At 38.5% G+C, this 27,040-nt stretch overlaps 1 protein-coding gene across 2 annotated transcripts in view; it reads left to right on the top strand.

Annotated features, from left to right (window-relative positions):
- The first annotated feature begins 2,310 nt into the window (after window positions 1–2,310).
- The window catches only part of WDR47 (WD repeat domain 47), a 57,946-nt gene continuing 33,216 nt past the window's right edge, over window positions 2,311–27,040 (top strand). Inside the window, exons 1-3 of one of the 2 annotated variants that reach the window (XM_060301698.1) lie at window positions 2,311–2,617; window positions 20,204–20,370; window positions 23,228–23,311. In XM_060301698.1, coding sequence (XP_060157681.1) covers window positions 20,213–20,370; window positions 23,228–23,311 — 242 coding nt within the window. In that variant the 5' untranslated portion in view covers window positions 2,311–2,617; window positions 20,204–20,212. The remainder of the gene's footprint in view (window positions 2,618–20,203; window positions 20,371–23,227; window positions 23,312–27,040) is intronic. The other variant, XM_030868896.2, reaches the window with a different exon arrangement.

Raw genomic sequence — 27,040 nt, forward strand, 5'->3', positions numbered from 1 at the left:
AGCTCTTTGGTGTGTATATTTATGAGTATGCATTCTAATGAGAGTGGAGCTTTTAAAACAAATTCCCTTATACCCATTGATCTTCCCCTGAACAACTTGAGGCAAGAGTTCCTTACTTAGGTTTGTACTCAGCTTCCTTTCTACTTTTGGGGAAACACCAAAACCTTTTATTCTCCCTTTTGGAAGTGAGATTTGAGAATCAGATGAACACGGGTCCACCTTAGCCTATAGGCTTGAGTCACAAGTCACCATGAATCATTCCATCAAGTTAGAACCTGCATTTTCAAATGATACCTAGCCTAGTTACCGATCCAGAGGAGGCACTCTAAATATTTGGTGAGTGATTGAGGCAGTACCTCAGGATGTGAGGACAGCCCTTCATCTAAGAAAGGCTTGTCCTTTCTGAACAATTCTCTGCTTTACAGCAACTAGAGTGAAAGACAAGAAGATCTAATCTTAACCAGCGTGGCTGAGTGTAGAAGGAAAGGTGATATCTTAGACTAACAGCTATTAAGGTTGTAGTGTAAAACTTGATGTTACATTAGGAAGCAAATACATAGTCAATGCATTTATCAGTGTACAAGTGATAAGATGTACCAGATGTCTTGTATTTCAGTGCCTGGTTCTTTTCCTCCTCTCATCCCCCTTTTCTGGAAATATAATGGTTGTGCATCTGCTTCCAATAATTCTGATTACTATTTACTGAAAACTTAGATGCAAATAACACTATGCCCTAGGGCATGAGGGATATAAACATGAATAAGACCTCTTATTCCCTCTGCCTTGTCAGAATAAAGTCCGTTTTCTTCAAGCTAAAATTTCCAGTTATTACACAGTGAGGTGGAGTAGATAAAGAAGGTTTTAAGATTCAGAATGGTTAGAATCTTGGCTCTGCTACCTATCAGCTGTTTGACCTTGGGTGATTTATTTCCCTTAATCTCTAAAATGGTAATAATTAACAGGCACTTTAAGGGAGATTGTGAGGCTTAAATGAGAATATAGGTGAAGCATTTTGTTTTGTAGTTAGTGAACACCAAAACCAATCTAGTGCCAGAAGGTCAGTTTCTTCCTTTTTATAGCACTCTGCCCCTATTAGGTGGTCAAATGTTTTTCAGATTGTTTCTGATTAGTAACTGTTTCTAGATTTAGTTGAAGATTTAAGTGATGCTGGTTCTTGTAACTGCTATTGTTTGAGAATCAAGATTGAGAAGCGAGTTGTCAGGTAAACTATACTGGTAAAATAATCAATAGACTATTTTATTTCCAAGATATATTTGCCCACTTTTTCATTTTATACGTTCTGTAAAGTTTTTGTTGTTATTGCTGTGTTTTTAACATCAAGACCCTGGGTAACATTAACCTGTGTTTACATTTATTTTTCTGTCGCTTATCACTGAGAGCGTTCTTAATGAAGACTTTCTTCCAGGAGTTAATCAGGGCTAGGCAATTGAAGTTTTGCAGTTAAGCTTCTGTGCTTAAATTGTTTTCCATCAATTTGTAAATGTTTTTCTTAGAACCTTTTCCTCAAGCTATAGCTTCTTTTATCTTGAATTGGGTCAAATTCTTCCTTTCCAGAAATGTTTCTGATGTTTATTACCAGTCCCTTTTGCCACATTTCCCTCACTTTGGGAGGCCCCACTTACTCTTGGCTTTTAGCCTTTGTGAGGACCAAGTTCTTACAGGTTTGTGTCCTGTATTCTTTCGTTAGCTCGACATGGTTTTACCCCTGAATGCTTAATTCAGCTCGGTTGAGCATCAGGTATATTTGTGGAATGCTGCTGCACCGATAGGGTGGGAACTAGTGAAGTCTGCTGTCATGGGGCTTACAACCAAAACGGGTGATGGAAAACAGTGAATGTGTTAAGTGTTAAATAACAAAAATACTTCAAGCTTCAAGAAGGGGGAATTAAACTGCTGGAGTCTTCAGGAAGGAAGTGGAACCGGGAAAAGCAGAGAGGAGAAGGCGGCGAGATTTATTTCGTTATCCCTTATTAATAGATCAACAGCGAGGAGTCTTAAGAGTCACTTCTAATGCGCAGACGACTCTCGATCGGAGGAGACAACTCCCTCCGCCCTATTTCGGGACGCGGGGTCATCAGCCACCAAAGGGTCTGCGTGCCGGGTGCTGGTCTCTCACGCAGTCGCCGCGCCGGCTTTTCTTTCGAGTCCAGCTGGTCCTTGGAGCGCTAGCGGGGAGCCGGTCCACCAGACCAGTCCCCACCGTGCCCCGGGCTGGCGCCCGCCCAGCCGACTCTCCCTTCGACGCAGGCACCTGCCTGGCCGCCCCGCTCGGCGGGGTCCTGAGGCGCCTCGGGGAAGCGCGGCGATTGGCTGCGGCTCGGGGCTGGTGCTCGGCTGCAGCGCCGCTTGACAACCGCAGTGTGTGAGAGGCTGAGCGGACGGTCGCCGGTCCGGGAGGGGGAGACGGGAGGAAAGACAGACTGACGAGCTGATGGATTGACGCGCGGGCGGCTGGAGGCAGGACCGACGTCGAGCCCAGACCGCCGCCCTCACACTCCCTTTCCAGCCCGGAGCCCGCCGCTTGGGGGCCCCGTCCTCCGGCCTCCGCGCCGCTTTCTCCTCCGCGATTTCTCCGGGCTCGTCCCGGAGCCCTCAGGTGAGCGACTTCGGGAGGCGGAGGCGGGGTCGGGCCGCGCTGCACACCGCGGGTTGCCATGGTCACCCGTCACCGCCTGTCACCACTTGACAGGGCTGCGACCGTGGCGACCCCCAAGGGCGGCGTTCGCGGCCCCGGAGAAGGGTCTTGGGTAGGCTTGGGTGCTGACTGGGTGGCGACTGGGGTCGTGGGTGAGGCCCCGGCGCCGACGGATGGGGGCCAGGCCCCGACGGGAAGCCGCCGCTCCTGAACCACACCTTTCTCTCGCTGCCAACCCGGCTCCGGGGGCCGAGCGACGGCCCTCGCCCTGGCACCGCCCGCCCCTGACCAGTAAGCCAGCGCAGGGTTGGTGCCCACCTCGCTGCTGCTGTGGGGCGGGAGGGCGGCCGACTGCTCTGATTCTTCCTTCCTCGCCCCTCTGCCGAGCCCGAGCGACAGCCGAGGGACGCGTTCGCGTCCCATTCTGGGCACGCCTTGGCCGGGAGGAGGGGAAGGCGCTGCGGGGCTGGGGCAGCCCTGCGGGGGCCGGGTTTGGCCTTTCTGACGTCAGTGGTCAGTGGCAGCAGGGCTTTGGGGGTCTGGGCGGGGTCGCGGAGGGGGGCAGCGACTGGATTTGGAACTCGGGTTGGACCGGTGCCCCGGGGGCGTCTGCGTAGGAGACACGGGAACGGGAGCTTGTAGAACTCTTAGGGCTAAGCCGCTTTCTTATGTTGGGGAGAAAGAGATTGGGGCTGCAGCTCTGGCGCGAGGCCTTGGGCGAAAGGGGCGGGGGCAGGCAGGGGCAGCCTTTGACCAGTATTTGATTTTTTTCTTTTCTGTACCCAGAGGTGCAGTCAGTAACCACGCATGGTATCTGAGAAGAGCGTTTTTGGCAACTTTGTTCTCTCTGCATAATGAAGGGAGAAGTCTTTGTTCCACCCACATTCATAGGTTATGATCCTAACACTTATTTCCCTCCCTTTGCTGCGGACTTCTTAGAATGCTTCAAGAAGTTAATGGCACAGAGATTAACATGTAGGCTTTAATACGTTATAAACCTTTTCTTTACAGTAAATCCAAGTAGAATTTTTTTTGTCTCCAGTGTTGGTACGTGTTGCCTTGAAATTTTACTAGAAAGGAGAAACGCCTAAGAGCCCATTTTCCTTTTTATGACATATTCTTTGGTCTTGTGTAGGAGGAAAATGTAATGAACAATTTTACCTTAGGTTTCAGTGGGTAGATTGCTTCCACACAGGAAAGAAAAATTATTTTAGTGACCAACCAGTTAAGCCATAACCGTATATTGTTAGGGGAAAAACACACACAAACACTTGAATTTGATGCCATTATGGATATGTAATTTTTTTGTGAAGGAATTTTAACCTGTTTTCTTCCCACCCTCCCACTTCCTAATTCTTGTCTTTTTCTTTTTTTTTTTTTTTAAAGTCAGTACTAGGAATGTATCATAAGAGAGCAGGGGTACTATCTTATGTTCCTAGTTACATAATTGTGTTCAGCCTCTTTTTCTGTTTGTGAAATCGAGTTTATCAGTTAGTTACTTACTAAATAGTGTGTGATATGCTTTGATATATGCTGCAAAATAAGTATGAAAAGATGCAGTTTTCCTCAGTAGCTCAGTAAGCTGGAAATCAGATTTCTAGGATTTAAGTTTCCCTTTGCTACTGATTGCAATCTTGGAAGAGGTACTTACCCTACTAGTGACTTAATTTCCAGACGATAGTACTTGCTATTGTATTAGTCTCGGAATGAGCTCTGAAGTTGAACAAAGTAAAGTATTTGAAAGCACTTTGGAAAAAAATTTAAGGCATCAGTTGATTACCTTTTAACAGAATGGAGCATTGACATGGCTAATTAAAATTTTCTGCATGATCTATTTAGTATTTCTAGGTCCAGGACCTTATTTCTTACAGTGGCCTTAAAAAGGCTCATGGAAACTATTAAGATGTGTCTTTACCCCGTGGCAGAGGTTCTTTATTACTGTGGTGACATGGAGAAAAGGGTGTTTCCTCCCTATATGTGGGTCAGGATTGCTTTCCTGCTTTCAGTAGGGTATTCTCATATTTTAGAAAATAAGGCTATGGCCAATAACTCTTACTTGAGTTTCATTTGGTGTTAAATAATCCTCAGCGTGCATCATTGGTTCTTGAATAACCAAGAAATAGCTTACTTATCCCCCCGACCTTTGCTTTTCAAATAGGAGTATTAGAGATAATACTGTTGTCAGAGATAAATCTGTTGTCACAGAACATGGCACACACTAATGGAGTTGTCATCAATTTCACTTGAAGAGTTTGATAAAAAATAGTGTTTTTATATTAAACAGAAGATATATGGAGAATGTAATATTCACACTAATTTCTAGGTAAAATTCAAGGACTGCAAAGAAATTTTATGCTTATGGGCTCTGTGGGGATGGGTTCAGTTTCTTCTGTCCTTATGGAGAAAAGTTTAAGAAGCATTGCCTTAGACTTACTCAGCTAATAAATGACAAATCACTACATAGGACAGGAAATAAGTTGAATTCCGTTTTCTAAAACTTTGACATTAGCCTCAAGATTACTTGAATCCTAACTATCCTCTCTTTGTTTTCACCCCTGTATATGTTAGACTGTTATAGTGGAAAGGTCACAGGATTTTAGACCCGGTCGTCCCATTCTTGCTTCTGCACTTTTTGCAGTATGACCTTAGACAAGTAACTGACGTCTCAGAGTATTAGGGTAATCATCTGTAAAATGAAACTGGAGAGTTGTGAGTGTTATATAGATGAAGGATGGGAGTATTTAGCACAGGATCTGACATAGTGGATACACAATAAATGTTAGTTACTTTTTCACAATAATGTTACTTTTCCCTTCCCATCTCTGCATGTTAGGATATTAACAATCCTTCAGACCCATTCTTAGCAAGATACCTCAGAACTTCCATAGCATTTTATTTGTAATTTTGTATGATACTCTTTACTTTATATTTTATGTATATTATTTTTATACAGAAGACTTTAATCCAGGTCTTCAGGTTATAAATCCAGTGCTGACCCATGTCTGAGAATACTTTTTTTTTTTTTTGCCATTTAATTTTGAGACCATTACATTGAATAGCCAAAGCTTACATATTTCAGCTGATTTTTCTTCCTTTTTATTTTGAGTTTGTTTTTGTTTTTGTTTGTGTAAAAAGATACCTTAACAAAACACCACACCCTCCCTTAGAAGCCTTTGTTTTGTGTTTTATCTTCTTGTTCACCATAGTAACTCAATCATTGTATCCCAGGGATGCAGCATCGTGTCAGCACATAATAGACACAAGTATTTTTAAATGAATACTTACTTCAAACATGTTACCACAAGTAGGAGTCTCTCCATATGGCATCTTTAACATAATTGATCTAATCAGGATTCCCAATGTTTCAAAGTTACACCTAAAATTTTTTTAAAAAACAAGGTAAAAAAAAAAACAAGGTAAACTTTTTCCAGAGTAAATTTTTATAGTTATCTGTAGCACAGTAGCTCTTCCATAGCATGTTATTAGCAACCCTAAGGACAATGCCCTTACCTTATGAGTTCTAAAGGGGATAAATTTATATTGCACCAATCACATGCTTGCCACTCTACTAGGAGGTTGATCCCATTTCACAAGTCAACACTCTATTTTATAGAGAAACAGTACTACATGAAAAAGGACATAAAATTTTTATATTATTTATAGTTGATATATTTGATTTAAATAATGAATTCTGTGAAATGAATGAGTTTCTATGATTAAGTGCCATGTTTTGTGACTTTTGTTGATCTATTGAAAAAGAAAATGGAACTTACATAAAATCTTTGCGAAAGCTTTATAGAACTGAGCTAAAATTGGTGCCTTAATGTCCATTTTGGTTTAACATTTTTTCCTGTTTATTTATTTATCTATTTTCTTCCAGTTTTATTGAGATATCATTGACATATAGCACTGGATAAGTTTAAGGTGTACAGCATAATAATTTGACTTACATACATTACAAAATAATTATCACAGCAAGTTTAGTAAACATCCATCATCTCATATAGATACAAAATTTAAAAAATAGAAAAAAATATTTTCCCTTGTGATGAGAACTCTTAGGATTTACTCTCAACAACTTTCCTGTATAATATACAGCAGTGTTAATTATTTTTATCATGTAGTGCATTACATTCCTAGTACTTGTTTATCTTATAACTGGAAGTTTGTACCTTTTGACAGCCTTCATCCAGTTCTCCCTTCCCCTGCTCCTTACCTCTGGTAACCACAAATCTGGTCTCTTTTTTCTATGAGTTTGTTTGTTTGTTTTTGAAGTATAATTGAAGTATAATTATTGAAGACTGTGTTAGTTCCTATTATATAACATAGTGATTTGATATTTCTATACATTTCAAAATGATCACCATAATAAGTCTAGTTACAATATGTCACCCTACAAAGATACTACATAGTTATTGACTATATTCCCCACACTATACATTTTATACCCATGACTCATTTGTTTCAGAACTGGAAATTTGTACCTCTTAATTTCCCTCACCTATTTCTTTTCACCCCCAACACCCTTCCCCTCTGGCAACCACCTTTTTGTTCTCTATGTATAACTGTTTCTGTTTTATGTTTTTTAGATTCCACATGTAAGTGAAATCATACAGTATTAACCTCTCTCTGTCTGACTTATTTCATTTAGCATAATACCCTGAAGGTCCATCCATGACAAGACTTCATTCTTTTTTATGGCTGAGTAATATTCCATTGTGCATATGTGTATGTGTGTGTGTGTATACACACACACACACACACACACACACCACATCTTCTTTCTCAGTTCAAATACTGATGGGCACTTCGGTTGCTTCCATATCTTGGCTTTTGTAAATAATGCTGCAGTGAACATAGGGGTGCATATATCTTTTCTAATTAATGTCTTCGTTTTCTTCAGATAAATATCCAAGAGTGGAATTACTGGGTCCTATGGTAGTTCTATTTTTAATTTTTTGAGGAATCTCTGTACTGTTTTCCATAGTGGCTGCACCAATTTACATTCTCACCTACAGTCCACGAGGGTTCCATGTTCTCCACATCCTCACCAGCACTTGTTATTTGTTGTCTTTTTCAATAATAGCCATTCTGACATGTGTGAGGTAATATCTCATTGTGGTTTTGATTTGTATTTCCCTGATGATTAGTGATGTTGAACATCTTTTCATGTGCCCGTTGGCCATCTGTATATCTTTGGAAAAATGTCTGTTCAGATTCTTTACCCATTTTTTAATCAGGAATCGGGTTGCTTTTTGATGTTGAGATGTATGAGTTCTTTGTATATTTGGATATTAACCCCTTACTGTATATGTTGTTTGCAAATTTTTGTAAATTTTGCTGTTTTGTTGTTTACATTATTTTGAGAGCTTGGAAACAGAATTGGGTTGGTCTTCTTTCCAACTTCAGGAAAAGCTTTTGAAATGAAATTCTGGGAAGTGCAAAAAACAATATCTCACAACTAGATGGTGTAAAGCAACTTTAGGTGTGTCTAGGTGTGTTCATTGTATAGTACCCACATAATGGGAATTGTTAATTTCACTGTGTACAGTTGTTGACCAGACCATACCTGGAGTATTGTGTTCTATTTCAGATGCTTTAAAGAGAGAGATTAACAAATGTTCAGAGGAGAATGACTAGAATTGTAGGGGATCTGGAAGGTATGTGAAGAATGGTTGAAGGAAGTAGGGAAATAGACCTGATGATTGTCAGATTCAAATGTGTAAAAGTTTTTAATGTAACAGATTTTTATTATGCTGACCCAAAGACATACCTAGATGAAAGTAGATTTTAATTCAATATTAGAAAATAAAACAAAATGCCTTTTTATACTTGAGAAAAAATTGAAGGAATTCTGTATTATCTATTGCTGTGTAACAAATTACCCCAAAACTAAGTGGCTTAAAATAGCAAATATTTATCTCACTGTTTCTGAGGGTCCCAACATCCCAGCTGGGAGCCTCTGATTTTAGGTCTCTCTTGAGGTTGCAGTCAAGTTTCTTACAGGGGCTGTGGTCTCACCTGAAAACTCGACTCGGGGATGATCTCCTTCCAAGCTCAGTGACCTGGACCTCTGTTCCTTGTTGGACTGAGGGCTTCCGCTCTTCACAGGCTGTTGACTGAAGGCTTCCCTCAGTTCTTTGTTACTTGGACCTTTCCACAAGGTTGCTTCATGACATGGCAGCTGGCTTCCCAGAGTGAGCAGTCTGAGAGAGGGCACATGTGTGCCCTCAGGATGGATGTTACCATCTCTTTATAAATCTTGGAAATGACATCCCAACACTTCCACTCTGCACTTGGGTACAAGTGAGTCAGTAAATCCAGTCCACACTCAAGGGCCAGGGACTACAAAAGGATGTAAAAACACTAGTAGTCTTATTGGTGACCGCCTTAGAGACTGTCTTCCATAGGTGCCTTGGGGGGTATAGAAATTTTCTGTTATTGGAGGCATTTATGTAGAGGTTGGCAGACCATCTCTCAGAGTTAAGTGTTCAGATATTCTGTACTAAATTAGAGAGTGGACAGAGGTACCTTCCAACTCAATTCTATGATGTTTATAAATGCGAAGGAAGTAGAAAAGTTAAGAATAGAAAACTTTAATGGGTAATTAGTATATACTCTGTTGTACTTCTTTCTATAGTTAATATTGTATAATTTGTGTTATTTTTAGTAAACTTTGAAGTTTTTGTGACTCTTGGTTCAGTATATTTTCTTATGTTTCTGAATGTACCACTATATAATAGATATAGTCCTATACTTACTGACAAACCATTTTTTTTTAACATCTTTATTGGGGTATAATTGCTTTACAATGGTGTGTTAGTTTCTGCTTTATAACAAAGTGAATCAGTCATACATAAACATATGTTCCCATATGTCTTCCCTGTTGCGTCTCCCTCCCTCCCACCCTCCCTATCCCACCCCTCCAGGCTGTCACAAAGCACCGAGCCAATATCCCTGTGCCATGCGGCTGCTTCCCACTAGCTATCTACCTTACTAAGTTTGTTAGTGTGTATATGCCCATGACTCTCTCTCGCCCTGTCACAGCTCACCCTTCCCCCCCCATAACCTCAAGTCCGTTCTCTAGGAGGTCTGCGTCTTTGTTCCTGCTTTACCCCTAAGTTCTTCATGACATTTTTTCCCTTAAATTCCATATATATGTGTTAGCATACGGTATTTGTCTTTTTCTTTCTGACTTACTTCACTCTGTATGACAGACTCTAGGTCTATCCACCTCATTACAAATAGCTCAATTTCGTTTCTTTTTATGGCTGAGTAATATTCCATTGTATATATGTGCCACATCTTCTTTATCCATTCATCCGATGATGGGCACTTAGGTTGTTTCCATCTCCGGGCTATTGTAAATAGAGCTGCAATGAACATTTTGGTACATGACTCTTTTTGAATTTTGGTTTTCTCAGGGTATATGCCCAGTAGTGGGATTGCTGGGTCATATGGTAGTTCTATTTGTAGTTTTTTAAGGAAAGTCCATACTGTTCTCCATAGTGGCTGAACCAATTCACATTCCCACCAGCAGTGCAAGAGTGTTCCCTTTTCTCCACACCCTCTCCAGCATTTATTGTTTCTAGATTTTTTGATGATGGCCATTCTGACTGGTGTGAGATGATATCTCATTGTAGTTTTGATTTGCATTTCTCTAATGATTAATGATGTTGAGCATTCTTTCATGTGTTTGTTGGCAGTCTGTATATCTTCTTTGGAGAAATGTCTTTTTAGGTCTTCTGCCCATTTTTGGATTGGGTTGTTTGTTTTCTTGTTATCTGACAAACCATTTTTTATGTAGTTCAGTTTTGAAGCATACCCACATATCTTTAAGTTCTGCTTTTCTCGTTGAAAACAAAAAAGTGTGGGAGTAAAAAAAGAACATAAAGGATAATTTTAATCTATTTTACAAAGCACTCTTTTGGTACCTTGGCTTTAGGTGTGACAGAAAACAATACTAGAGATTTCATCATATAATGAAAGGTTCAATTGTGTTCTTAGATAAAGCATACCTTTTACCACAGATAAGGTAAAAACACACAAACAAGCAAATAAAGAATACTGTATGAATTTATATGAATATTCACTTTGATCTTAGTTGATGTAGCATTAATTTGTGATTAGAGTCTATACTTAAAATTTTTGGTACAAATATTAATCTTAAAACAATTCTACATTTCTTACTTACATGTGTTTTTATAGGTTGAAATTTTGCTTAATAAACATTTGAATGTTTACGATAAGGTGCTGTGATAATTTAAGGAATAAGCTATTTAAAACTCCTTTAGGACTTCCCTGGTGGCATAGTGGTTAAGAATCCACCTGCCAATGCAGGGGACAAGGGTTCAAGCCCTGGTCAGGGAGAATCCCACATGCCATGAAGCAACTGGGCCTGTGCGCCACAGCTACTGAGCCTGCACTCCAGAACTGCTGAAGCCCGCGCTCTGCAACCAGAGAAGCCACCGCAATGAGAAGCCTGTGCACCACAACAAAGAGTAGCCCCCACTCGCTGCAACTAGAGAAAGACCACGGGCAGCAACGAAAACCCAACGCAGCCAATAAATAAATAAATAAACGAACATCCTTTATCTTAAAAATAAAAATTAAGTGTGGTTTATCAAGTAGGGTTAGGAAGTATATTTTATTAGACCTGGAGAGATCTTTTAAAATAAAAAATAGGGCTTCCCTGGTGGCGCAGTGGTTGAGAATCCTCCTGCCGATGCAGGGGACACGGGTTCGTGCCCCGGTCCGGGAAGATCCCACGTGCCGCGGAGCGGCTGGGCCCGTGAGCCATGGCCGCTGAGCCTGCGCGTCCGGAGCCTGTGCTCCGCAATGGCAGAGGCCACAACAGTGAGAGGCCCGTGTACCGCAAAAAAAAAAAAAAAAAGTCTGGTTAGATTGTTATTAATGTAGACTTCTAGCTTGTTTACTCACCCTATTAACATTGTTTAATAGAAAAATAATTTGAAGAATCATAGAACTATGGACCTCTGTTGGAATAATTTTTATATATTATTTCAGTAAAATGAAGGTTTTTCATTTTGGCATATTTAGATGACTCTATCCATTTTATGTTTTTCCTTGCTTTTGTAAAGTATTGATGCCCTTCCCTTTCTTGGGAATCAGTGTGATACAGTAGGAAGAGCTTTAGAATCTGGTCAACTTATGGTTCCAATCTTGTTCTAGGGTTTTAACCTTTGTCTGCCGAATTTTCTTCCTTCCTTCCGTCCCTTCCTATTTCTATCTCTCTGTCTCTCTTTGCCTCTCCTCTATGTCTCTTATTTCTTTTACTCTTTCACAGTCAGAAATTCTAATTTTTATTGTTACAAAGCTTAGGATATGAATTGGGGAGGAGGAGGCAATTTCTTGCCTGACTATCAAGATAAGGCAGCCCAGATGTTTAAGGAACTAATGAAAAATTGATCTAAAAGTTAATCTAAATATATATATTTTTTCCTCCTCTTTGCCTCTTTGTTTTGTTACACAATTAAATAGGTTCCCTCAGATACTTTTAAGAGATTTCCTGGATGGTGTTGACAGGGATGTTGATATCAGGATTTATGTCCTGACACACTTCTGAAAGAAGTATTCAGCTGCTAGTGAGATGTTCAGCCTTAATATAAATACTGGGCTAATTTTTTAACCTTACAAAGCTTAGTATCTTCATCTGTAAAATGGGGATGAAATTGCCAATCTTGTAAGATTGTTATAAAGATCAATTAAACAATATAAGTAAAGATCCTAGAATAGTTTTTGTACTCAATAGTTTTTGCATTGTAAATGTAGCAGTTGATCCTATCTTTGGGATTCTATTCTACCTGGTACCTTGATATAGAAGAGAACTTTTGAGATCTAATTCTATAATTTTTTTTCATTTTCACAGTTTTTTCTGTGTAAAATTAAAAATTTTATTTATATAAGAAATGTATGTATAAATGTACAAGTAATGCATGAATATATATTGGTTGTAAAGCATTCAGATAATACAAACGATAAAGAGTAAAAAACCTCCCTTCAACCCCTTTCCCTTCCTAGTTCCCCACCCTCTATCCAATCTCATTCCTCTCTTCAGAGGTAACCACTCTGAACAGTTTGATAAGTATCTCTCCAGTCCTCTCTTTGTCATTTATTTAGACACAGAGATATTATGCCCTCCCTTTTAAAAAAGATAAATTGGCCTATTTATATTCATCCATTCAACAAATATTTATTGATAGCTGTATTGTTCTGTGATGTGCCTTTTTATTGTTAAGGTACAGTAGATCTACATCACTGCATTAGTATTCTATAGTGTGAATTTACCATAATTTAACAATTCTCCTATCGAGAGCTCAGTTTGTTTCTAGTTTTTCTCTATTACGAGCAAATCTTAAGGAACATCTTTGTATATGTATCTTTATATATATTTGCAAGTATTTTTGCAGAATAGGTTCCTAGAAATAGAATTGGAGTCAGTGAGTCAAAGAGTATATACATTTAAAATTTTCATAGATGAAAATTTCATGCTGTCAAATTCTTTTTCAAAACGTCTGTCCCAGAACTTCGCTGTTGGCACAGTGGTTAAGAATCTGCCTGCCAGTGCAGGGGACATGGGTTTAATCCCTGGTCTGGGAAGGTCCCACATGCCGCCAAGCAACTAAGCCCGTGTGCCACAACTACTAAGCCTGTGCTCTAGAGCCTGCGAGCCATAACTGCTGAGCCTGCACGCCCCAACTGCTGAGCCCGCGTGCTGCAACTACTGAAGCCTATGTGCCTAGAGCCTGTGCTCTGCAATAAGAGAAGCCACCACAATGAGAAGGCTTCACCACAATGAAGAGTAGCCCGCTCGCCGCAACTAGAGAAACCCTGTGTGCAGCAACAAAGACCCAACACAGGCAAAAAAAAAAAAAAAAGTCCCAATTTATAGTCTTAACACAGCATATGAAGGGGCATTTACACTCTTGCCAACACTATATATTATCAGGTCTTTTAAATTTTTCCATAAATGGTATCTTTAATATTACTAGTGAAGTTGAACGTCTTCTCATAAATTCTTTGGTTATTTGTAATTCTGTGAATTGTCTGGATTTTTTGCTTATTGTTCAACTGGAATTTTGGGGGAGATATTGATTTGAAGATGCTATTTTTATGTTCTAGATGATAATCACTTAGCTGTTTATATGTATTGTATTTGGTCCTTGTTTGTCCCTTGTCTTTTAACTTTATGGCAACTTCTGTTAAATGGAAGATTTACATTTTACATTTTTAGTGCCAAATTTAGCAATTTTTAAATTTATCTTTTCTGTTTTTTTAAAAAATAAATTTATTTATTTTTATTTTTGGCTGTTTTGGGTCTTTGTTGCTGTGCGTGGGCTTTGTCTAGTTGCCACGAGCAGGGGCTACTCTTCGTTGTGGTGCACAGGCTTCTCATTGTGGTGGCTTCTCTCGTTGAGGAGCGCAGGCTCTAGGCAGGCAGGCTCAGTAGTTGTGGTGCATGGGCTTAGTTGCTCCGCGGCATGTGGAATCTTCCCGGACCGGGGCTCGAACCCGTTTGTTCCCCCTGGATTGGCAGGCAGATTCTTAACCACTGCGCCACCAGGGAAGTCCACCTTTTCTGGTTTTTATGTGACTCAATTATACAGCCTGTGTCTGCTTATCTTGTACATTTTTAGTACTTTAGTAATTGAGTATGTTTTTTAAATACTTGTGGGTTCGAATATGCAAACAATTCAAATACTTTAATCTCATAAAGAAAGATTGAAATAATATTTGAATCTGATCTGAGAAGAGGTCTCAGGTTATAAAAGAAATACAAATCACACTGAAATGTTATTGCTTCATTATATACACAGTGAATACATTATATTCATTATATTTCTAGTTCTTTCCAGTTTTTTGCAATTGGAAATTCATTATTTATGTTTCATGTATAATATTTCAATTTTTTGGAATAGGTAATAATTGTACATGGTACAAAATTGACAAGGTACAAAAGGGTATGTAGTGAAAAATCTTCCATTTCTATTCTTTATTATCCAGTTTTCCCTCTTGGAGGCAGGCATTTTTATCAATTTCTTGTGTCTTTTTCCAGAGATATTTTATGCATATACACAACATATTGTTTATGTTAATTGATTCTTTTCTTTTTATAGCTATATAAAGCTGCACCTGCTTTAAACATAATTTGTTCTTCACACCAAAAATCATTCACAGTTCCAGAAGGTAAATTAAAATAATTGATGAATAGAGAACAGCTGTCAACAGTAAGAAGGGACACACACTGCATCCATGTTAGCCGATTAGCAGACGTGACAGAGCCTTGCAGTTAGAAGGGCTTTTCTTTTGTTTGTTTACTTAAATGATCTAAAACAAGTCTATTTTCTTTCTTCTTATTAAACTGACCTAAGGATCAGAGACTTCTGATTATTCCAGACTTGCTATTTCCCCCTAAGAATATATACTTCCTGTTACTGAAATGTGAGTTAAAACAAATTATAAAAGTTGAAGGGAAATCATAGAAATTAGCCAAACTAACCCTCTTATTTTATGTATGAAGAAATTGAGGCCCATAGAAATTGTGACTTGCAGTGTCACATTTATATTCCTGAAGGACCAGACATTTACAATTAAATGATCTGGCAGCAACATAAGTTTTTGGAATGCTATTTTATTAAAGAGATAGCTAGCAAGTTTTTTCTCACTCTTTTTTTCTTTCTTTTTTTAAGGAAAAAGTACCATAGTCTTATGTTGCAGTTTGATATTTTATGAAAAAGCTTCATAGTACTTCATTTCCTTATCTGCATTTTTGCCTGTAAACTGGAATGGTAAAGGACTATTGTTCAGCGTTAGGCACTCTGTAATTCTTGGAAGGTTAAAGAAAGTGGTGTTTATTGTTTAGGATGGAGATGGGGATTAATGGAGCCTTTTTATGCACTTTTTTCTTGATTATAAAATATTTAGTGGCTGTGCCTTAATTCCCTTAATCTTATGCTTCTGAATCATTCTCAGCCTTATGCTTCTGAATCATTCTTAGCCTTGTGCATTTTTCTTCCTTTCTAATCTGTATTGTAAGTAAGTAGAAGAAGAACCTCATTGCAAAGGAACATTTAAATATCTATTTATATTTGGCTAGAAAGCTACCACTGATATATTTTTCATGAAACTTTTTCCGTATCTATGTATGGAAATATACATAGAAGTCAATATATTTCTATTACCATTCTTTTTTTTCTTATCTGTTGTTAACATTTTACCTTTAATCTTAGATTTCTAAAAGTAATTTTATTTCTTGCCCTCTAATACATTCTTCTAATCTTGATTCACTAAGACAGTAATCAGCAGGAGTCCATATAGAGACACCATCTGGAATTTAGTTTCTGTAGGTGTTAATTGTATATTAGTACTAAAATACTAACCACTTTCCAGCTGGTTTCCAGATATATTTATTTTTAAAGAAAACTCTTGTTTCCTTACCTCACTTAGTCCAGATATTGAATATAAGTAAACATTTATTTCTTAAAGGAAAATTCATAGCATTCATGTTTCTGTGATTTTTTTTTACAGTAAATCTATCATTTAATACGGAAATACTGAAACACTCTGATTCCTCCTCCCCCATTTTGTTGTCTGTTTTCAGTGGAATACACTTTACTGTTGGTCCTATATAAATTGTGCGTGATGAGTAATTGTTCACATGTACCATGGGCTGGCAGGTCTACCTAAGATGTTATCAAGGCTGACTTTGGCTAAATAGTCAGATTAAAGGGCCAGAGCTTTATCCTTTTGAATGGCTTCTTTTTTTTTTTTTTTTTTTTTTTTTGGCTGCATCACGTGGCTTGTGGGATCTTAGTTCCCTGACCAGGGATCTAACCCATGCCTTCGGCAGTGAAAGCACAGTGTCCTAACCACTGGACCGCCAGGGAATTCCCTTGAATAGCTGTTAGAACAGTTGCAAACAAAAGCATCTACTCTGTACTTTTTAAGAGACATTTCTTCATTGATGTTTTTGCTTCTTAAGTTAATAAGTGTTAATTTATAACACCTATTACATACTGTACATCTGATTAAAAAATCATTTTAGTGGTTCCTAAGCTAGTTAAATCTTACTTTGGATTTGTAGTCCCCTTGAGGGGAGGGGAAGAGGCATTTATTATTGAATTCTACTCCTCTGAATTAGCAAAAAATTCTAGCTTTGTAGTGATTAGTAGTTTAAGGAAATTAAAGAATGAATCATGCTTTTATGTTATGTTTAAAAATATATACATATCTAATTTCTAAATTATATAGTTAGGATTTTGGGAGCCTCTACAAATGTTTCAGTAACACAGGGTGGGTTACAAAAGAATAATTCTAAGATATAGTCATTATGTTATGTGTCTATGTTTTATGTTGTATCCAGCAACAGTAAAGTTTATAAGAGTTAAAATTCTGGGTTGGGTGATTAAAATATCATACTTTTCTACTGGGAATTCTACAGTATAGAATTAAAACTTATCTTTTTAAATGAATTATTTTTTATTTTTTAAATGAATTTTTTAAAACCCTGAATAATTCTAGGGTAATTAAGATCTATTTTTTGTATCTATTCAAATTCTAGATATAAAGTCAGTGTAAAATATGTATCTGTAAGAATATACTACTTCTTTTTCTCTTAGGTTTTATTAATCAGAAATGATGGCAGCATGAAACTTGTGGGACTATTGCCATAGATTCGTAGTAACTCCAGAGTTACTTAGTATTAGACTGAATGTTGAATGAGGCCTATAAAATGTTTAATATCATTGGATGTATTGAACATTAGAAAATTATAGTCTCAGTTCTGTATTAAGTTGTGTGATTGGTATATGGTGATTTAAGTGAAGTGCCCTCTAAGATTCGAGGGGAGTTTACAATTATTTTTCTGAGAGTTAAATTAGCAAAAGCCATTCTTTTCTAGTAAGAATTATCTGAAGATTTGGGGAATGCTAAAATTGCTAATCTCAGAGACACAGTTCTGAAATATGATCAGAATTTATTGAATGGAAATATCATTAACTTTATTGTACAGAGTCTTTTGGACAAAGTCTATGAAGAGAAGGGTGGTCAGCTCAGAAGATAGCAAAGGGAAACCCAAAGCATGAGGAATTGGGTGGCTGGCCTGTTGGGGGAGAGAGATTTGTGAGTTGTCTGTTTCCTGAGGTAGGCATGTCCTTATTGTGGAGATGGATGTATGAGATTAGCTTAGTCTGATGTCATTAAGTATTTGAATCATAATTATTTTTCCATGCTCTGTCCCTTGTTTACTCTATCACCTTCTCCACCTAAGAGAGAAAATGTATTCATCTGATGAACATTCTAGTCTGCTAGATGTTTGTACTTCTCATTATGAAGAAATAAATTGTCAAAATAGTAGACAAAAAATAAACCCATGTGCATACATGCATGTTTATGTTTCTGTGAATTTGGTTGAAGATAGGTCCTGTGAGAAGATAATTGGTCCTGTGAGAAAGATACGTTTACAGTCTGTTTCATCTGATGAGGTCTGTTTGCAGCTAGTCCGCTTAGCTTGGTACTCTTGTACTGCTCTGAGCGTGAACATTTGAAAACTGCAGCAACTTAGGCCATTTAACTTGTGTGGCCTTATCTTTAAAATGAGAGTGTTAATCTAATGATCTTCAGAATTCCTCCTAGTTCTAATTCTTGATGAATTAACCTGTGTGCTCAATTGTATCACTGCAGACTTACAAGTGAGAGAAGGGATTTGAGAGAGCTGAAATATCACTGATGTTTAAGTTGGTAGTACCAATATGACTTAAAGTTGCACATTTTAACCAACCTTGTTTTGTTTGGTTCCAAAGTATAGGGTACAACATTTTACTTGTTGCTGCTACACTCCATAAGTTTCTTAAGGACAGAGCCAATGTGTCCTGACTATACAGGACAGTGTCTATCACAGAGAAAAGACAGTAAGTGCTTATTGAATTAGTGTGTAGGGCATAGCTAAACATGGTTTGGTTATTAGTGATTTTTTAAAATATTCTTTATTATGGCAAATTTTAAACGTATGTAGGAGTAGACAGAATAATATTGTCTTAGTTCATTTGGGGTGCTATAACAGAATACCATAGACTAGGTGGTTTATTTATAGCATTAATTTATTGCTCACAGTTCTGCAATAGATGCTGGAAGTCTGAGATAAGGGTGCTAGCATAGTTCCGTTCTGGTGAGAGCCCTCTTCCCGGTTTCAGACTGCTGAGTTCACATTTTATCCTCATGGAGAGAGTCGAACTAGCTTTCTGGGGTCTCTTTTATTTTTTATGATGATGATGATGATGATGATGATTTTTTTAGGAAGAGCGCAAGGGCCGCGAGCGGCCGGGAACCCCGGCCCACCCCCTGCGCCGAGGGTGGCGGAGGACCCAGACACGGATGCGTTCGGCGGCACGCGCGTGCCGCCGCCCCTCCGGCCCCCACGGCCCCCGGGAAAGGGGCCCACGGGGCCGCCCTGCGACGTCCCCCGCCTCTCGGTCAGCACCCGCCTCCCCCTTTCCCCGTCCAGCCCGTGGGCGAGGCCCACGGCGGGGTGGGGAGGAGGCGCGGCGCGAGGCCGGGGGGCGCCGCCAGGGGCGCCCCCTGACCTCTCGCCCCCTTTTCCTTCGGCGGGACGGGCGCCTCCCCCGACAGACCGGCGCGGGCCGGTCCGGGTACATGCGCGCCGAGACCTGCCGCCGCTCCCATCGCGCAGACGGTGGGCAGCCGCCGAGGGTGGGCCGAGGACGCCGCCCGCGGGGTGCTGGGTGGGGGAGTCCGGAGAGCGAGGGAGGGAGGAAGGAAGGAACGGACGCCGAGCTTTCCCGGGCCCCGCCGCCGCCACAGTGGCGGCGGTGGTAGCGACAAACCCTTGTGTCGAGGGCTGACTTTCAATAGATCGCAGCGTATGATTATTATTAAAAAAATTTTTTTTATTTGGCCAAGCCGCGCAGCATGTGGGATCTTAGTTCCCCGACCCAGGGATCGAACCTGTGCCCCCTGCAGTGGAAGCACAGCGTCTTAACCACTGGACTGCTAGGGAAGTCCCTGTGGTCTCTTTTATAAGGGCACTAATCCCAATCACGAGGGCTCTGCCTCATTACCTAATCACCTCCCAAAGCCCCCCACCTCCTAATACCATCACTTTAGGGGTTAGGATTTCAACATATGAATTTTGGGAGGAGACCAACATTTAGACCATAGCAAATATAATGAACCTCCAATTACCCATTATCCTACTTTAATGGTTGTGATTATTGTTTTATCTTTACTTCCTCCCACATGCTGCTGCTTGTATTATTTTGAAGCAAATCACAAACTTCATATCAATCTGTAATTCCATTGTGTATCTCTCAAAGATAAGGACTTAAAATCATAGCCATTCCTATATCACACCTTAAAGAATGACTTGGTTTTGACAAATATTACATTAGTTTCACTTAGAATAACTGTATTAAATACTTCCAAGAAACTTGTTATGTGAAGTTTTCAGATAGTTAATAATGCTTAGAAATAATAGAACTAATTTTTGTTTTTGTTCTGTTTAATATTTAGGTTATCAACATGACGGCTGAAGAAACAGTGAATGTAAAAGAGGTTGAAATCATTAAGCTAATTTTAGACTTCTTGAATTCAAAGAAGCTTCACATTAGTATGTTGGCCCTTGAGAAGGAAAGTGGAGTCATAAATGGCCTATTTTCAGATGATATGCTTTTCCTGAGGTATGATTTCATTAGCACTGTGAGGTTTGTAGCTCATTCCAAGAAATGTTAAGTATTAATAAGATAATAGGTACAGTATGGATAGACCTTTGTAATTATGAAAAGACAAAGTATAGTTTTTTAAATGTTTATTTTTATAAAGAACGTTTACAAAACAAAGTTTTCTGTAGAATGTTTTCAGGAGTAAGATCCAGAGATTCATTAAAAAGAGTCACAACTCTATTGTGTTTGTGGCATCATCATAAAAAATATTTGATTAAGAAATCAGAGACTCTGTAAAGTTAAAAAAATATTTCTGAAATACCTTTTTTATGCTATAGAAGTAAAACATACTCGTTATATAAAATATTCTTTGTAGAAAATATAGAAAAATAAAGAAGAAAAATCAGCCCACCATCCACACATACTACTGATAATTTTCTGTGCATATTGAAAAAAAGAAACAATTCTGTTGCATTTAGAATTTTGTATCCTGCTTTATCCATTAACATTATAAGAATTCTCTATGTGATTACAAATTTATGCTTTGAAAATTTTCGATTTACTTAATTTCCTAATGATTCCCCTATTTTTAGACAATTAAATTGCAATTTTTCTTAAATACATGCTCTACTGAGCATCTTTCATACATGTGACTATTTCTGTATCTTGAATTATTTCCTTAAAACAAGATTCTTGGAAGTGGAATTACAGAGCAAAAGGGAGTCAACATGTTTGCCAAAATGGAAAGCTAAATATATCCTTCCTTGAATTGGATTGAAAAAGAAAAACCCAAATTTCCAGGCAGAAATGTATTCTGTGCTTATGTGATACCAAATGTCCTTGATAAGAAGTACAGATTCTTGGATATGTAGCATTTTGTGGCTAGGAAAGCCTTAAGAAATGAAATGTTTCTAACTCATGAAGAAGGAGCTTTTTAAAAAGCTTTATTATTAGGAGAGTTTATTTAAACTCATTGCACTTCCCTGTATTTGACATTATGAATGACATTCAGCCCCAGGGAGCTTAGTCAACGATATAGTCAGGAACCAGTACTAAGGCAGTATTCTTTGGGCTCTGTCATTGCTACTTCTGGAATTTAGCAGTGGCTCTCAGATATCCCCATGCAGAAACCTGATGGTTTGTTATGAAGTTTTACTGGTCTTAGGTGAAATTACAGGATAGTAAGTTTTTCATTAAACTAAATGTATTCATCTTAAAGGGCTGCCGGCCTTTGAAATTGTGTCCTTCTTACTTTTGAAATATTAAAATGTCCCTTTAGGGCTTCCCTGGTGGTGCAGTGGTTAAGAATCCGCCTGCCAATGCAGGGGACACGGGTTCCAGCCCTGGTCCGGGAAGATCCCACATGCCGCGCAGCAACTAAGCCCGTGCGCCACAACTACTGAGCCCGCACTCCAGAGCCCGTGAGCCACAACTCCTGAAGCCTGTGTGCTTAGAGCCCGTGCTCTGCAACAAGAGAAGCCACCTCAATGAGAAGCTCGTGCACCGCAACACCGTAACTAGAGAAAGCCTGTGCATAGCAACAAAGACACAATGCAGCCAAAAATAAATAAATAAAATAAATAAATTTTAAAAAAACCTTTAAAAAACAAAATAAAATAAAATGTCCCTTTATAAAATGATTATGATACATATTGTGATTGCTTTTTATTAATATTCATTCTTTGTCGAATCAAAAGTTGGCAATCCTTTGTGGATCTTCCCTGCCTATTTTTTTTTTTTTTCGGTTTAAATCTTTAATGCACCGGCTGGCTGGGCAGTGGCAGCGGGGGTGCGGCGGGGGAGGCTGCGACTGGAGTGCTGGGGAGCAGTGCCCAGTCTGCTTGACAGACAGCTCATCAGGCCCCGCAGAGGCTCCAGCTTCTGCTCCCGAGGGTGCGCTGAGCTCCGCTCCCTCCACCACGTGCGCAGCCAGGGGAAAAAGTAGAAACAGCCCCAGTAGATCTCCTCAGCCTCCAGCGCTACCTCGTATCTCCTCAATCCCGACATGTCCTGGATTCGAAATGTCTCCTGGAGGGGGGCTGAGGGGTCGGTGCAGCCTAAACGCCCACCCTCCTTGGCTCCACTCTGGAAAACTTCCTGCCTATTTTTAAATTTTCTGTTCTAAAAAAGCATAAATAGGGAAATTACTTTTATAAAAGAACAGTAATCTGAATGCCTTATAACTTTTAGAAGTTCCTGTAGACTACTTAAGTAGGATGAAATATGATATTATTCATTACTATTTTCATTCTCAGAATATAAACTCTAGTGTTAAATGCCTCAAAGATGTTGAATTCACAGTTTAGAGCAGGGTTTTCAACCTCAGTACTGTTAACATTTTGGGCCAGATGGTTCTTTGTTGTGTGAGTGTGGGGGTTTTCCTGTGCATTGTAGGGTGTTTAGCAGCACTTCTGACCTATACCCTGAAGATGCCAGTCGCACCCTAGTTGTGACAACCAAAAATGTCCCCAGACAGTGCCATATTTCTCCAGGGGGCAAAACTGCACCCAGTTGAGAACCAATGACTTAGTGAGACTGGAACATACCAACACACTGGCCCCTAAGTAATACAGAATAACTTTAAACTATAAGATTAGTGGGGAAATAAAGAAACTTTTAGACTTAGTTCAATGTTTTTACATAGGTAAAAAAAAATTTTAGAATGAGGAGTGGGTGCAGATTCACAAATTCTTCTCATATAGCATATGTTGTTACACATAAGTTGTGAGGAAGTTTATTATAGTGGTTGAGAAACCAAGTAAAATGTTATTCTCATTACCTGCTTTGTGAAGTTCTAATGCTATCTTGTCATCTCTTCTGCTTTTAATTAGTGTAACACAAATTTGATAGCATGTGTGGATTTTTCTTTATATAGGCAGCTAATCCTTGATGGTCAATGGGATGAAGTTCTTCAGTTCATTCAGCCTCTAGAATGTATGGAAAAATTTGACAAAAAAAGGTAAGATTTCATCTGTATTTTTTAGTGTCTTATCATTGGTAGAAGTTGAGCAAAACAAAACAATAAACAAAAATTTAAAAACAAGACTTTTAGCTTTCCTAGAAAATAGTACACTCAATCCCATTGAGTTGGAGAACTTCTAGAGGACAGCTTGCATGTACTTCAATTAGTTGAACATCTGATATATAAACCCCTTAGTCAACAGTGTCTATATATAAAACATCGCAAGGGCCATGTCTGAAGCAGTTGTTTCGTCATGATAGTACAAAGAATTTAAAGATGTCATTCCATTGTTTCCTGGCCTCCATTATTTCTGACAAACAGTTATCCTTAATTCTCTTGTATGTAATGTTTCTTTCTTTCTATTTTTTCTTCTTCTACTGGCTGCCTTCAAGATTTTCTCCTTGTCATTAGTTTTCAGCAGTTTGATTTTGATGTGCCTAAGTGTGATTTATTTGTATTTTTTCCTGCTTGGGGTTTGCTGAGCTTTTTGGATCTATAAGTTTATGTCTTTCATCAAGTTTGGGAAGTTTTTGGCAGTTATATCTTCAAAAATTTTTTCTGCCCCTTTTTCTCCTTCTAAGTATACAATATTAGACAGATTGATATTGTTCCACAGTTTTGAGGCTTTGTTCCTTTTTTTAAAAAAACATTTTTTCTGTGTATTCTTCAGTCTGGATTATTTCTTTTGATTTACCTTCAATATTTATTGACACTTTCTTGAGTTATTAGCAATCTGCTCATAAACAATGAATTTTTCATTTCAGATATTGTACTTTTTGGTTGCAGAATTTACTTTTATTTATAATTTTTCTCTGAGATATTCCTATCTGTTTGTTCATTGTGACTGTACTTCCCAAAAAGCCCTTGAACATATTTTTAGTAACTGCTTGTTCACCAATAGTCCTTATTTGCTAATTCCAACTTTTAGTTTATATCAGGCTCAGTTTCTATTGATTGCATTTTCTCTTAACTATGAGTCACTTTTTTTCACGTCTAGTCATTTTTTAATGTATTTTGCACATTGGGATTCATTGTTGAAACTCTGGATTTCTGTTATCTTCCTTTGGAAGGTATTGATTTTTATTCATGCAGGGAGTTTACTTTGTTGTACTTCAGAATGCAAACTCTGTCCCTCACCTAGTGGACACCAGATGAAATCTCTGCTCAGTTATTTAGCCTTCAATCTGTTGCTTTCCCTGGGCTCTTTGGAGTCTCCCTTGCATCTTCAGTTTTAGGGATGACCAAGGATTTAGGCACAGTTTATACAGTAGATTTTGGTGTATTTTTCATTGTGGTTTCCTCTTGTTTTGGAAAAAAATGAAACCTGCCCACCACTTTTCAGCTGTTCTGGCAGCCGAACTTCTCAAAAGCCTGACTTCTCCAAAGCCTGTAAAACTGCAGCTTTCTGCCTGAGTTCTAGCTCACACTGTGTGGACTGGGGAGTGCTCTCAGCTGAAAGGCCTTATACCCTTCAGTCTCACCCCCTAAAGTTCCCTTTTTCAAGGATTGACTTCCCTCTAGTTATGCCAGCTTTTTTTTTTTTCTTCAGTGCTTTCAAATATTTTTTGTATTTAATCTAGGGTTTAATTGTTATTTGCAGAAAGGTTAGCCAGGTACAAGTTACTCCACCATTATCAAAAGTGGAACCTCATATTAGTTTCTGATTCTCCATAAACCATGCTATTTAATACCTCTTTGCCTTTTTTTTTTTTTTTTTTTGTGGTTCATGGGCCTCTCCTGTTGCGGAGAACAGGCTCCGGACATGCAGGCTCAGCAGCCATGGCTCACAGGCCCAGCCGCTCCGTGGCATGTGGGATCTTCCCGGACTGGGGCATGAACCCATGTCCCCTGCATCGGCAGGCGGACTCTCAACCACTGCACCACCAGGGAAGCGCCCCCTCTTTGCTTTTATACATTCTTCATTTATCTGGGATACTGTTTCTTACATCATCTCCTGCCTTTACATAGCACATTCTTGATCATCTTCCAAGAGTCATTTCTTGTAAGGCCCTCACTATTTCTGGTAGACCTGTTTCATACTCCTTTGAAATCTTGCTGAATCCTATACATATTTCATGCAATTTATTAGATGACCCTCTTCTTTTTTTAAAAAAATGAAGTATAGTTGATTTATAATATTGTGTTAGTTTCAGGTACACAGCATGGTGTTTCAATATTTTTGCAGATTATATTCCATTATAGGTTATTACAAGATATTGGGTATAATTCTCTGTGCTATATAGTTAATCCTTGTTGCTTACCTATTTTATGTATAGTAGTTTGCCTTTGTTAATCTCATACCCCTAACTTATCCCTCCCCACCCCCCACCCCCCATTTTGGTAACCACAAGTTTGTTTTCTGTGTCTGTGAGTCTGTTTCGGTTTTGTATATATGTTCATTTGTATTATTTTTTAGATTCTACATGTGTTATCATATAGTATTTGTCTTTCTTTGTCTGACTTATTTCAGTAAGCACAATATTCTCTAGGTTCATCCATGTTTTTGTAGATGGCAATATTTCGTTCTTTTTCTGCTTCCTTGTGTGACTTTTAAAAAATTTTTTATTGAAGTATAGTTGATTTACAATGTTGTGTTAGTTTCAGGTGTACAGCAAAGTGATTCAGTTATACATATATCCACTCTTTTTTAGATTCTTTTCCCATGTAGGTCATCACAGAGTATTAAGTAGAGTTTCCTGTGCTATACAGTAGGTCTTTATTAGTTATTTATTTCATATAGAGTAGTGTGTATATGTCAATCCCAATCTCCCAATTTATCCCTCGTCCCCTTCCCCCCGTTAACCATAAGTTTGTTTTCCACATCTGTAACTCTATTTCTATTTTGTAAATAAGTTCATTTGTACCACTTTTTAGATTCCACATATAAGCGATATCATATGATATTTGTCCTTTTCTGTCTGACTTACTTCACTCAGTATGACAATCTCTAAGTCCATCCATGTTGCTGCAAATTGCATTATTTTGTTCTTTTTTATGGCTGAGTAATAGTTCATTGTGTGTGTATGTGTGTACACATGCACGCAATGCACCACAGCTACTTACTCCAATCATCTGTTGATGGGTACTTGGGTTGCTTCCATTAGATGACCCTCTTCCTGAAGGCAGGGATTTTGTTTTATTGGACACATATTTGCTGTTACAACAGTGGTTGAAAGAATGACTGTGAAGTTCATTATTATTTTCTTTCAGCCCTTAGAAACACTTTTCTTTAAAGTGCTTAAGGCATTCAACATGTTTTGATCCATAGAGAAGTCACGTAGACACTCCCTTCCCCTCTCTGAAAAATCCCTTTTAAAAAGTTTTAAGTCTACAGTTATCTTATGGTTTTTTAGCAATGTTGTTCATTCCTTCCTATCCTTTCAGCTCTATTTTTATTAGACCTTTCTCATGTTTGAAAAGAAAAGAGGACATATTTTGGGAAATAAAATATTTGTAATATAAAGAATTTTGATTTCATATTAGGTGACATTTGACATCTTCCATGAAAACTTGATTGCTTAGAATTAATATTGCAAATAGAAATCCTTCCTTTGAGTATTAAATTGTGATTACTTGCTGCTGAAATTATTTTAATTATGGCTTCAGTGTGATCAGCTTTGTAAAATAATTAAAGAATTTTCTGAAAGGAAAGCTACTTACAGTAACTTATAAGTATATTTGATTTATGAGACATTGGAAAATTAATTTTTTAAAGTCTTTTTTTAA

This window comes from Globicephala melas, chromosome 1 (assembly GCF_963455315.2).
Source record: "Globicephala melas chromosome 1, mGloMel1.2, whole genome shotgun sequence".
NCBI lineage: Eukaryota > Metazoa > Chordata > Mammalia > Artiodactyla > Delphinidae > Globicephala > Globicephala melas.